The sequence below is a fragment of the Ictalurus punctatus genome, chromosome 2, assembly GCF_001660625.3.
Source record: "Ictalurus punctatus breed USDA103 chromosome 2, Coco_2.0, whole genome shotgun sequence".
NCBI classification, from domain to species: domain Eukaryota; kingdom Metazoa; phylum Chordata; class Actinopteri; order Siluriformes; family Ictaluridae; genus Ictalurus; species Ictalurus punctatus.
The window spans coordinates 29053445-29067965 of record NC_030417.2 but is presented as its reverse complement, the minus strand read 5'-3'; the positions used below and the strand labels follow the sequence as shown (position 1 = coordinate 29067965).

The window sequence follows — 14521 nt, the reverse complement described above, 5'->3', positions numbered from 1 at the left end:
AACCCCAGACAAAATAAAAATATACACATACAAGCAAAACATGTGCCCTGACTTAATTTATTTAAGTGAGCAAGGTTATAGTGACGTTGTTAGTGGAAGTGTTATACTGAGAACACCAGAAAAGAACAAAGCTGAGGAGAGAAAATGTCTTCTTTGAGAAAAACAGAGCATTATAGGCATGTAATCGTGATTATGTTACCAAAGTGCCAGAAAGGCCTTTGGAACCACTCTGATTATAATAGCTATAGCACGCACAGTCAAAAGATCATAGGAAATGCCAATATTCAAGACAACCAACCATACATCATTCTATGCAGAGGTATGGTTCAAAGCTCATGTAAAAAATGTCTTAGTAAATGAAGGTAGCCATATATACACAAGTAACTGACATGATTTGTCCCATGATGAGTCAGTCAGCAATATGCGTTTGATTGAAAACTGTACATTATTCTCTCACCACCAGAAGTGTCCTTGTAAACATAAATGACAAAGTAAGAGGTTGTACCACAGACATGCTGTTATATTGAAAAAATAAACAGTGACAAAGTACAGTTCTGGCTGGCACATAGATTTGAAAGGAATTCCAATCATAAGGCTCACAAAACTAAGACACGGTAGAAGCGCTGGTTTGGCCTCATTGATGCAACTGACAGTCTTTCTTCTTGTTATCGGAAAACGCACTGCACCATTGAAATGCCTCTCAATGCTGACGGGCTCTTTCAGTTCTGGATGTCTGACATTTCTCAGCCCAACGTTTATCTTTAGACTTTCACAATGTCACAGTCCCAGTAGCACACGATTCAGATTTACACAGGGCTGCACCGGCATGGAGGAGAGGCAGAGCGATCATTCAGATAACATCCAGATCTGATTCATAACACCATCAGAATACACTTTGATTTAACCCACATTTGAGACCCCAAGGTCCTTTTTGCCGAGAATGACGGCAGTGAAATAGCATTCGTCTTCAATTCATTCACCACATAGAACAACATATAAGTGGGTTTAAACTGACAGCTGATGGCACATTATCAGTGTTGTAATTAAAAATATTATATAAACCTTCACAGTACTGAAATACTTTGTGCTTGCCTTGTATTTTCTCTTTTGTATCATAATCATTCTGTAGTTTCAGTATGTGTAAGCCTAGGTTATTTCTAGTTTCACAAAAATAATTAAACATAATATTCTCTGCAGTGAAAATACCTACAGCTTAGATCAGCTAAAACTGCTGATCCTGGTAAGCAGAGAGGCACACAGATTATGTTAGGGCAGTTGTGTTTACAGACGTGTGACACGGACAAGGCAATACAGGGTTCAAGTATATACAAAATACACAAGAAGGGGAAGGCTTAACCTGTGAGACTACTTCCTGTAGCACCATTTTACATTTGGACAGTCATATTTAAAATGGTGGTTTGTGAATCTCCACTGCATCTATGACTCATACAGAGAATAAGAGTTCCTATCAAAGTAGATTTGTTTGTTGAAATTTCACGCTTTATATAATTCCACAATGCACTACTCAATGATTGTTTGTAAAATGGATGGAATTAGCTATACAAGTCTACCACAGCTAGTCTTTTAAATTCTTTCTTACTAACACTGCAAAGAGGAACCACTTGGGCCAAAACATTGGTGCAATTTAAATTTAAGGATTAAATGCTGTCGTTGAAGCCCATCCAAATTCCCCTATCAAAGGCAGTCATCCTTAGGTAGTTGAATCATCGCAAAAATTGAACTAGTGCTTCTACTAAGCCATTAGGCCTCAATGGTGCTCCCATGTTATATGGCCAAGACACTGTATTTCTATGATATTCCTGTCATGAAGTTTTCTCATACTGGAGTTGTCCTCCTGTTGATGCTGTCATTCAAGTCTTTGGGAAAACAGTTGTGCACCTGCAGGAATCCAGAGTCATGTTCAGGGCTATAGGAGCTGTCAGTGCCCGATTTCAGCGGGTCTCTGCTCAGGGTGTACATGTTGATCTCACCCAGAGGCACGGAGCTCACCATCTTTATCCCAACTGGAGAGGCCTCACGGGACGCTTCTGAAGAGCGCGAGCTGGAGCGTGATTGTCGCCGCCTGAAGCGGAAACTGGACATGCGCGAGTATGGTGAGGAGGATGAGGTAGACTTGATAAACTCTCGTCGTGCCTGGCAGCGCACCTCTTTGTGCTTTTCAATGTAGATGTTCACAGCGAGGACAGCAACCGCCTCCGCGACGATGAACGAGAGAGCTCCAAAGTAGAACGACCAGCCGTAATTGTATTGGCTCTTCTTGTCCTCATCGCGCTTGTCGCTGGGATCACCAGTGTTGCTGGAGATGTAAACGATGATCCCAATAATGTTGCTCAAACCTAAAACATTATAGAGATATTAGTGCAAAGAAATTATATTGTTTGGTCTTCTTGCTCAAACTTGATTGAATATTTTAATTTCATGTTGTTCATAAATTAAACTCACTGACGTTCAATAAAAAAGTAAAAGATGAGGGATGCATCAATACCAATTTTTTTCCAGATCGAGTACTCATCAGTACCAATACTGATACCAAAATGAGCACCCTACTTAGTGTTAAGCAATAAGGGACTTCCGGGACCATTAAAAAAAAAGTTTTCTTTATTATGGTTGCTATGTGTGCTGCTAGCAATGAAAATAAAGCTGCTGTAATACCGCCTCTTGATATTTTCACAGAGCACTTTGATCAGTAATTATGAAATACCTTCAGATCTTATGTTACACAGCATCATGTGGTATCAGATCGTAACATATTTCACGAGTGATATCGAACCAATACCTTATACCAATATCAGAACTGTTGGTAAAAATCTTCCATGCAGATGATTTATAGGCCACTTTGTCATGCAACAAAGACTGATAAATCTGTGAGTGTTTTACCTGCTGCCACAAACAGGATCCCTGCACTGAGCAAAATGTTATTCCTCTTGTAGTAGATGCGTCCTACTCCCACACACAGCCCCCCAAGAAATAGTAGAACGGTACTGAGAATGGGGAACACACTGGAGGCACGTACTATACCTAAACACACACACAACCAGGTCTGTGGTTAGTTGCCAAATTCTGTATTCATTTTGTTTTACAAGCATGACATTCACATTATAGGTGGAGAACTGAAACAGTGTTTAAAAAGGCCAAATATTGTTTAAAAGAAAGTCACTCACGTAGGAGGTATTCTGAGCTGTCGGTGTCATAGTCGTTGTCGTTTGGAAAATGATTGATACGGTAACAGCTTCCTTTGTTGAGACCTAAAGATTAATAAAGTTGTAGTTACAGTTACGATGGAGTGATATATCAGTTATTAGATATAATGTAATATCTAGCTGCTGCATTTTGCACAAGCTGTAGTTTACTGGTTATGGCTTTAGGTAGTTCAATTATACAATTATAGTAGTTTAGGTGAGTAAATACTAAAGCATGAATGAGTTTGTTGAATTCGGAGATATAGCATAACCCATGCTATATTCCTTAAATTCCTCACCAGATTGAAATTCGCAGAGAAATACAGAAATGAGCCACAAAGTTCTGGAACCAAGATTAACCTCTACCAAAGTTATGGAAAGGCCAAAGTGTGGAGAAAGAAAGGTTCTGCTCATGATCCAAAACATACAAGCTCATCAGTCACGCACAGTGCAGGTAGTGTCATGACTTGGGCTTGCATGGCTGCTTCTAGAACCGGCTCACTAAAATGTATTGATGATATAAACTCATGATGGTAGCAGCAGAATTGATTCAGAAGTTTACAGAACATTCTGTCTGCCAATTTACGAAGAAATGCATCCAATCTAATTGGGAGGAACTTTATCATGCTGCTGCAACAATGATCCAAAATACACTGCTACCTCAACAAAGGACTTCATCAGGAAAAAATGTGGAAGGCTTTACACTGGCCAAATAAATCACCAGACCCAATTGCACATGCATTTCACCTCCTGAAGAGGAGACTGAAGGGAGAAACCGCACAAAACAAACAACTGAAATAAGCTGTGGTTCAAGCCTGGGAAAGCATCACAAAAGAAGAATGCATCACTTTGGTGATGTCAGTGGGTCACAGTTATTGCAAGCATGGATATGCAACCAAATATTAAGTATTTACTTACATTTATTTTAATACTATCTGTTCAGATACCTTTGCTCACCAAAAAAAAAATTGGGTGGTCTGACACCAAAGGTAACATGTTTTAAGTTGTTTAACGCATCTAGATGTAAATATCAGGAAACGAAAGCTGAAATTCTGGTCTGTTGTCTCATGTTCATCTTTTGATCTCAAACTCAAATGTCTCAAGTGTATAGAAAAAGCAATAGAATTGGCCTTATCATTCCAGTACTTTCAGAGGGGAATGTATATCTATATCAAATTTATTTGAGACTTTGAAAAATGATTTGAGAACATTTTATTATTTAAGTTTACCTAAACTAACAGGAGAGATATGTAAGACAGATTAAAAAAAAAAAAAAAACACTTTTATAAGAAAACAGTTTTAACACAGTTCTCCCTGGAAAGCAAGAAGTTGTGACGTAATATAGCAGTTACTAAATATCTTTCTGTACAACGTAAAGCCCATATCTCAAACAGTACCGTCAATATAGAGTTTATCAGCAATGTGCAGTGGTATGTCTTCTTCTCCCTGAGCTCTATGTGAAGCGAGGCAGACTGCACCCCCTGACACAGCTTTTGTGGCCCAGCTTGGCATTAATTGGGTCTGGTGGTTAAAAAGTAGCATCAAATTAATTAGTATTAAATAGGTCTGAGAAACTAGGCCACATTTTCTCGTCTAGTCATTGTAGTAAAAAAAAAATAAATAAAAATTTCAGGATTGTTCTGTGAGCTGTCTTCGGCTAGCAAGAGCGGCATTACTGTATACGAAAAGCTGTGACAAATCTTTTATACTCATACAGCAGGGGAAATAAGTATTGAATGCATCAAAAAAAAAATTCAGTAAATATATTTCCAATGAGGCTATTCACATGAAATTTTGACCAGACTTTGGCATTAACTCAAGAAATCCATACATATAAAGAAATCCAAACATTAAAGTCCATAAATGAAGTTATGTGTAATAAAGTGGAATGACACAGGAAAAAAGTATTGAACACGCTAACTGAAATTTATTTAATACTTAGTGGAGAAGTCTTTGTTTGTAATAACAGCTTCAAGACACTTCCTGTATGAAGAAATAAATCAAAGTATTCTGGTGTGATTTTGGCCCGTTCTTCTAAACATATTGTCATTATATCTTGTTCAACTGGATTAAGTCAGGTGATTGACTGGGCCATTCTAACACCTTTTTTTCTCTGAAACCAATTGAGTTTCCTTTGCTGTATGCTTTGGATCGTTGTCCTGCTGGAAGGTCCACCCATGTCTCATCTTCATCATCCTGGTGGATGGCAGCAGATTCTTCTCAAGAATCTCCTGGCAAAGGGCTCCATTCATCGTTCCTTCAATTACATGAAGACTGCCAGTACCATGCGATGAAAAAACGCCCCACACCATGATGCTTCCACCTCCGAACTTCACTGGTATAGTGTTTTTAGGGTGATGTGCAGTGTAGTTCTGCAACTAACGATTATTTTCATAATCGATTAGTTGCCCGATTATTTTTTCGATTAATCGGATGGGGTGGGGCAAACTTTCAGTGCCTTTTTTTGGTTTATTTAAAATAAAATCCGCAAACTGAGTGTTACAAATATAAATTCAGACTAAAACTTTACACAACTGTTTGTCCAAAACAGAAGAGAACCCAACACACAAACACCCCCACACACAAGAATATATATTATTAATTTAGGACTGTAGTTTAATTCTGTGCTTTTTGTGAATCCATAAAAAAAAATGCATAAGTACTTATATATACAGTATCTCACAAAAGTGAGTACACCCCTCACATTTTTGTAAATATTTGATTATAACTTTTCATGTGACAACACTGAAGAAATGACACTTTTCTACAATGTAAAGTAGTGAGTGCACAGCTTGTGTAACCGTGTAAATTTGCTGTCCCCTCAAAATAACTCAACACACAGCCATTAATGTCTAAACCGCTGGCAACAAAAGTGAGTACACCCCTAAGTGAAAATGTCCAAATTGGACCCAATTAGCCGTTTTCCCTCCCTGGTGTCATGTGACTTGTTAGTGTTACAAAGTCTCAGATATGAATGGGGAGCAGGTGTGTTAAATTTGGTGTCTTCTCTCACACTCCCTCATACTGGTCACTGGAAGTTCAACATGGCACCTCTTGGCAAAGAACTCTCTGAGGATCTGATTATATAAAAGATATAATCGAATATTTATAAAAATGTGAGGGGTGTACTCACTTTTGTGAGATACTGTAACATAAATATAAACTAACTAAATAAGAAAATAAGATATATATATATATATATATATATATATATAAATATATATATATATATATATATATATATATATATATATATATATATATATATAAAGATAGATAGATAGATAGCATTATTTTTATGGAGCACAAAAAGCACTGAATTAAACTCCAGTCCTAAATTAATAATAAAAACTCACTTTCACTGCACCATGTGGTTTCTGTTACTCGGTACCTTTAGACATATTATTTTACTTTTGATCATAGTGTTTTAATTAGACATTACAGATCTTACAGCATGAGAAGCAACATGGCCTCGTTACTAACAAACCACTTCCGTTATAATAAACAACAGAATTTACACTGCAAGCGTGCAAATACAACATATAATGACAATAAACAGGAATTAAATTAAACCATTTAAGCAACTCGCGACCAGATCACTGTCAAGCTTCCGTGCTACACAAACTCCTCTTTATGAAATTTATAAATCTTCTCGGCGATGTGTAATAAAGAATGCTCCCCTGCCTTAGAGGATGCACACTTTCTTCCTCAGTCACGTGACGATTTCGCCTCCGTCTGATGAGGACTGAGGTCATGTTGGGAATAAAAGATAACGCTGACAGAAACAGTAAACTGAAGAAAGTCATTGTCGGTGACTCTGAGGCTAAAGCTAGCGGTGTCGCATTACATGCGTGTGACGTCAAGCTCCATCGACTAGGAAGTGGCTTATAGTTCCGGTTAGTAAAAACCTGCTAGTGTTCCATTTGAGATGATATTACCTTTCTAAAATACACACACTAGACGGTAGAGTACTCCATGCACAGTGTAAGTGTATAGTACGTGATTTGGGACACAACTTGATTATTTACTCTCCAAAGCGTGTTGTCGGAACAAAAGTAACGTAATGAGTAAATGTACCCCGTGCTACGCACAGACCAACTAATCGATAATGAGATTCGTTGACAACGATTTTCATAATCGATTTTTATCGATTAGTTGTTGCGGCTCTAGTGCAGTGCCATTTCTTCTCCACACATGGTGTGTAGTATGACAGCCAAAAAGTTCAATTTTGCTTTGAACTTTTTTTGCTTTTTTCAATTTTGACCAGAGTACACTCTCCTATTTCACAGGCTTGTCCAAAGGAGTTGTAGCAAACTTTAAACAAGCTTCCACATGCCTTTTCTTTAGTAATGGAGTCTTGCAGGGTGAGAGTGAGCAGTGGAGTGCATTGCCTATTATTTTCTCTGTGACGATGGCACCTGCTGCCTCCAAGTGTTTCTGGAGCTCTTTCCGAGTGGTCCTTGGCTCTTGGGCTCCTCGTCTGAATATTCTTCTGACTCCCTGGTCAGAAATCTTGTGAGGCGCTCCTGTGTGTGGCCGGTTGATGACGGAGTGATGTTGCTTCCACTTGTGGATAATGGCCCCAATGGTGCTTACTGGAGCATTCAGAAGTTTTGAAATACATCTGTATCCGATTCCATCAATAAGTTTCACAACAATAAGGCTTTTACCCATCATGAATTGTTGCTTGTGTGACACCTTGGTAACAAAAAGCCTTTTAATAGACCATCCATTTACTAACCCAGCTGATATTAATTTGCACAGATAGGAGGTATAATTACTTTCTAATTACTTATGGATTTCAGCAGGTTCCTTGCCTTACCTTGGAGAACTGCTTTTTTTTAGCATGTTCAATACTTTATCCTGTATCATTCCACTTCATTACACATAACTTTATTTATGGACTTTAATGGTGTAAATTATTTAAATTTCTGGATTTCTTGAGTTAATACTGATGTCTGGTGAAAGTTTCATGTGAATAGCCTCATTGGAAATATATTTACTGAAAAAAATGTTGACGCATCCAATACTTATTTCCCCCACTGTATGTACCATTTTATGCATTTATATATACACAAAGTATGATATTTGTGAATATACTGTATACTGTATGTTAACAGGTACAGGATAAAACCTATGTTTTTGTCCAACCTATTTTAATAAAACTGGCCTAATTTACATATCAATTGATTGTAAGGACCCCCCAGTCAGCCTGAACCTTGGACAACCTGTGTGTAGACTGTATAAAAAAAATGTAGCATTCTTTACCAAATGGAATCTAATAGACTATTCCTGAGTCATGGCCAAATATAGGATCAACATGTGAAAGACGTGAGCATGCAATGATATCCCTACCACAGACTTTTTAAAACTTATGTACAACGTTGCACCGAAATGTAACGTCACAAAATAACTTCAATTGAAGTAAAAAGGATTTTCGTTAACAGGGTGCTTTGCCATTTGGTCTCCTGGCATGGTGCATCAACAGCACCAGCAACTTTTTTCACTGCTACCAGATTAGGGAAGGGTTGGGCTATTTTTAGTCACACAGAGCCCAGAAAAAGTTCTTGAGTTTGTAATTTGCAGGATACGTTTCTACTATGCATTACAGTGAACTGGATTGACTGGTGTCAAACTGTGATTTTTAACTGGAAATTATACATGCAAACTGGTAATTACTGTGGTAATTACTGGTAATTACATAGTTTGCATTTCCAGCCACTTCTACAATTGCTTCTACCATTTTAAAGCAATATGATAAGTGATAAGTTCCTCAGTTATAGTGGAATGTCTGATTACTGTGTCGATGTATATTTTTAGTAGTGCAGAAAAGCGTTTAACATTACTTGATATGAAAAACATTATTTAAAAAAAATACTTTGGACTACTTTACATAGTTATTATCCTTCATTCAAAAGCAATGAATACAAATATGAATTTAAAAAAAGTTTTAAAAAAAGCACTTTTTTCACCCTGGATGTCCTAAATTTTTGTTTAAGCTATTTCTTTCTACTTCATAGTGGAAGAATGCATAGTGCTTATCTAACACTTAAAACCCATTTAATTAATTCTCCTTGGTCAAATATCTGAACAGCTTTCATAGCCTGAACCTGAGAAACCCTTATATCCTCATACATCCTTACATCCTACTAATAGTTGTATAGGTCTAATTGTTTCTTCAGGCAGTTAAACTGAAAAGCAGTTCATACAAATGTAGACAATCCAAAATCCATCAGACATGCGGTTCAGTCCTTGTATTAGAGAACAAAGTGTGTGTAGAGAGATCGAATTGAGTGACTTGAGATGGCTGATTTATGAGTGAAAGTTATTAGCCCAGTGTCTGTGGGGCGCCCAGCCTCATAAAGAGGAAATAAAGCCCTTCACCTAACAAACACACTTTCATCAGAGAGAGAAAGAGACCGTACGTGTGTGTATCTGGATGTGTGACAAAATGAGAGCTCGGTCCCTCAAGCCTGCCTGGAGGTAACAGCACTCGGTGCTGAGCGCATGTTCTCCATGGCAACCTCAGGCTGTTTCAACAATTCGATTTCCATAATGTCTCCAAGGGTTCCTATGACATCTTCATTGTGGTTTAATACAGCAGGCGGCGAGCCCTCCCTTTCCAATCCCACCTCCCCAGCTGACACGTGCAGTGCCCAGACTGATCCCTGCACAGCCTACAGCTGTCACACCACTGGCTCCGCTTGACACATGGGAGCACTTTGCTGTTCCCGTGAATTAAGCTGACAGAGCCAATCATTGGTCTGTTAAATTTTCTATTGTGCTGTTTCTGCTAGGACTTGTTTGGATTTTTTGAAGAGCACATGAACAGATAATATATTTTAAAAGGATACAAATACAGATGCGAACAGGATCAGCACTATTTTTTCTTTTTGTTAGAAAGCTTGCCAGAAAAGGTTCATAGGGCAACTGGCTAAGACAAGACTTGTGCATCGGGAATGAGACCATGCAGGAAGCAACAAAAAAGTTGCATGAGTGGGAGGTTTTTACTTTCATGCAAGGATGAGCAAACAGTCAGATATGAAGCTTGTAGGGCAAACATTTCAAGATCAGCGTTCATTAACATGAAAATGCAGCATTCATTTATCCTTAGCCTGGTCCTGGTTGTGGTGGTTTAAATTAGGCTAATAGTTTGCTTGTATTTTTGATAAATAGAGCTTACTTAATTTGTTAAAACACATCATAGACAGGTACAAACAAAAATAATAACTCTAGGAGCAGTATTACAAAATTGCACATCTCTAGTTGAGACCAGTTATGAGCTCAAGTGATGTAGCTGAGGTTGAGGAACTGTCAGGGTCGGAATTCACACACCATGCAGACAGTGCTGCCATTTCTACCTCTGGGTTTTTCCAGTGTTTCCTGTGGCACAGTGGTATGGCCATATTTTATATAAACAAATGATAATAAAGAATGAAAGAAGAATCTTCTGGTTTATGCCATGCCCACTTCAGGTTTAAATCTACAGAGAGATATGGATATTTGGAGTAATAAACAGATACAGATAGTAGAATTGTGTTACACCTTAAATTGAGATTTTGTTTTATTATTATTATTATTATTATTATTATTATTGTTGTTGTTGTTGTTATTTTACAGTCCTTACAATGCTTCTTCTCTGTATAAGGCAATAGGTGCCAAATTATGCAAGAATGAGCCATGGGAAGGTCAAGGGCTTGAAGGCTGTGCCTGGCACATGCTCCAAACTTGTAATCGTTCCCATTACTCAGTCACTGAATTCAAGCCCGATGGCTAATTAGAGACTATGTGGCCTTTCAGTGCTGCATTTTAATTACACATCTGTGGCGCACACTGGGAATGGAGAAGTGACAGCACTTCCGCCCTTGAAACATCCCCAACCTGGCAAAGGAAATGATTATATCACCAAGGGAAAACAAATACAAACACTCAAGACTCAGATCCATACTGACCCAAAGCAAATGTTATCTCATGGGCTACGAGAAGCCCTCCTGACAGCCATATATCGATCCTCAAGCTGTCTTGCCCTTTTTGGGTTGATCATTGACCTTTAAGGGATTCGCATCAAAATGTTCTCAAGTTCATTCTTGCTACACTGGGTTGATTTTTAATTAGCATATTCTTGAACAAAACAGATATGGCAAATTTCTTCCATAATACATAATTTCACCAGGCAAAACAGTAGAAAAACCCCATGACAATTGTATTTAACATTTACAGAAATAAATTATTTTATATATCATCCAGCTAGCTACTACTTGTCACACTAAGTAACAGTGGAGTTGGTCAGTTTTATAAAAGTACTGATGACGCCACTGATATATCAGAAAAGTGTATTGTCATCATTATATCAAGACCACCTAGCTTAAAGAAAATACATTGAGGATATGCAAAATATCCCTAATGTAATACAGTGATTACTTCAGTTTCCCTTCAGGATTTCAGCAACCTTCAGCACCTTGAGTCTTATTCACAGTTTTAGTCCCTACAGAACAGCTGTTTACTACTTGGGCCTGATAAATGATGCTATTGTATCGTGATGTGATTACACGCTTGTTGACTGGATAGGTATAATCACACACCAGGAAAGCTTGTTAAAGCTCCAGGAAAACAAATGTCTCCATCACGAAAAAAAAAAGCAGTTGCTTTCAAAATGAGTTTAATGTTCTTTTTCATTACCATTCTCTTTGAATATGTATGATGGATCGTGATGTTTTCGTGATTAAATGGCACTCTCTCTCTGTTGTGTGTACAAGGCTGAGTGAGATAATGAGTGGGAAAGCTAGTCCCTCCTCTTGAATCAGGGTCACCAGCATCATGTTGCATTGGGGAGAAAAAAGGCAATGCGTGTCTCATTTTCTTTTTTGGTGGACAATGACAAGAAGCAATAGATTTGTCTATTTTTAAAACCTTGGCCATGTTACCATAGCGATTTCTGACACGTTGTTGCCAAGCAACAGCATCAAATACAATAAAGGCATGAATGAAGGCAGATACTTAAGAGGAGACTCTTGACTGCATACACTTTGCAATCCATTCACCCCTCTCCAAACCAAGAGAGAGAGAGAGAGAGAGAGAGAGACAGACAAAGACAGAGTGAGAGAGAGAGGTCTTAAGCTCTATTATGAAGGCTAAACTTATAAACGTTTATGAATGAGTGCTGAGTGGCTTTTTGAGCTAAACTTTGTTAACATGCTTTCAATTATCCTTGTTTTCCTTCATCAGCATATGATAATGATATGACATCAATACCACAAATTACGTCAGCTACTGACAGTACTCTGACCAGCTTCATTATTCCTCATAATTATTAGTCTTATTACTTTTATCCTTATTTGCACCATTATATATATATATATATATATATATATATATATATATATATATATATATATATATATTTATAAATATACAATATTTCTATTTATATATTTATATATAAACACTGTTAGTCTGGTCTTGGTTAGAAAACTAAATATTGTGATACGTGTTGGATATTGTGAAAATGCCTTTGAGTATCGCGGTATGATATTTTTTTTGCCACATCGCATCCCTTGTTAGTATTCCCAACAAACACGCAACATTTCCCTTAGCATTTGGTTCTACTTTGGTTATTTGTTGGGAACCGTTTCATAGCGTTCTGGGAACTTTTAAACAAAACGTTAAAGAGTTAAAAGTTTGTTTTTAGGTATTGTTAGGTAAGGTTCCAGTAACGTTTTTTATGGTCTCATAACAGGAGGTCTGCTTAAATGTACAGCGTTAACTTTGTTAACTAATATAGAACTCTATGAATCCCCCACCACCACCACCACCACACACACACACACACGCACCCACCCACCTACACACACACACACACACACACATTTATCAAAGGAGAACCAAATGCTAACGTTAGGGAAACGTTCTCTGTTGGGTTATAGCCTGCACGCGCTAATAACATGACACACGCGACGCGTTTTTGCGCACAATACGAAGTGCGTGCTCTTAACACTAATCATGCGGTCTACCAAAAAAAAATCAGTCAAAAAGACGGTCTGAATGTGACACAGGTTTCACTGCAAGTTTTCTCGCACTGGTTTTGTTTTCCTTCAGTTGAAAACAAGAATCAGGTATCTGTCCCTTACCGTACCTTCTATACAGCAGATCCTCCAAAGCCCGGAGTGCGTGAGATCACCGCGCGTTTTCTTGGGTTGAGACTGAGTGTCGTCCGAGGTGAGATTGGTCGCGTTGCAAATATACGCCCTGGAGTACAGCCAGTAGTCCGTGCCGATAGCGATGGTCATAAGGCTAAACGCCACGAAAGCACCCACGGTGGCCAGGAGCAGTTGAACCGCACGGTCGCACCAAGCCATCGCGCCTCATAATAATCTCTCACTCGGCCTTTCTATTTTTTTCCCCCTCGCACGCGTGTGCGTGTGTGCGTGTGTGCGCGCGTGCGTGTGTTTGGCCACAGCTCGCGCTCCTTTTGTTCCCGCGCTCGAGCGTCAGGGCTGGTTAGTCAGCGCGCGCGCCCGGAGCCACGGCAAACTTGCGCGAGGTGAAAAGCGCGCGGCGCCTCCACGTGTCACTGCGCTCAGCGGGAGCCACGTTTAAATCACCGCGGTTCACTGTAATCATTTTTTTTCTTTCTTTTTTCTTTTTATTTTTAGCACAAACCAAGTCGCTTGTCTTCTCTCCCGTCTAGAGTTTACTCAGACTAACTGATATGGCTTTTCATATGGCTCAGTCTCAAACCCCACCTTCAGTCACACTAACCAATGAGAAACAAACAGCAGGAGACCCTCTTTAACTCGATTGATGGGAAGAGGGGGATCTTAAGAACCTGTAGGGCCTGAAACGAGCTTGTATTCCAGAACTGACCTCATCTGTGATCTGTGAATTTGTAGCTCTGTTGTTCGTGGAAATAGAAATGCAGTGGACTTTATTATGTTCTTACTCATATGAAACCTCCTTGTAATATCTGCTATAGGGTGAACTAAGGAAAAGTTATGGTTGTAGCTTCATACACGCTCAGGTATAAAGGTACCTCGCTGGTGTGGTACCGTAAGGTGTATATCATTTGTGCCTTTATTATGTGCCAACATGGATCGGACTTGTTTGTCCAGTACATCCCACAGATGCTTGATTGGGATTGAGATCTGTTGGAAATTGGAGGCCAAGTCAACACCTTGAATGCTTTGTCATGTTCCTCAAAGCATTTCTGAACAATTTTTGCAGTGTGGCAGGGCGCATTATCCTGCTGGAAGAGGCCGCTGACATTAGGGAATACCGTTGCCATGAAGGGGTGTACTTGGTCTGCAACAATGTTTAGGTAGGTG

The 14521-nt window shown here is 38.8% G+C and overlaps 1 protein-coding gene across 1 annotated transcript; it reads right to left on the bottom strand.

The window, feature by feature from the left end:
• Positions 1 to 43: 43 nt before the first annotated feature.
• cacng4b (calcium channel, voltage-dependent, gamma subunit 4b) lies at positions 44 to 13960 on the bottom strand. The gene is made up of 4 exons (XM_017459410.3): positions 13333 to 13960; positions 3183 to 3266; positions 2899 to 3039; positions 44 to 2357 (listed from the first exon to the last, which is right to left on the bottom strand). Exons 1-4 carry the CDS (start codon positions 13553 to 13555, stop codon positions 1837 to 1839), a joined length of 969 nt encoding a protein of 322 aa, XP_017314899.1. The 5' UTR covers positions 13556 to 13960; the 3' UTR covers positions 44 to 1836.
• Positions 13961 to 14521: the final 561 nt, after the last annotated feature.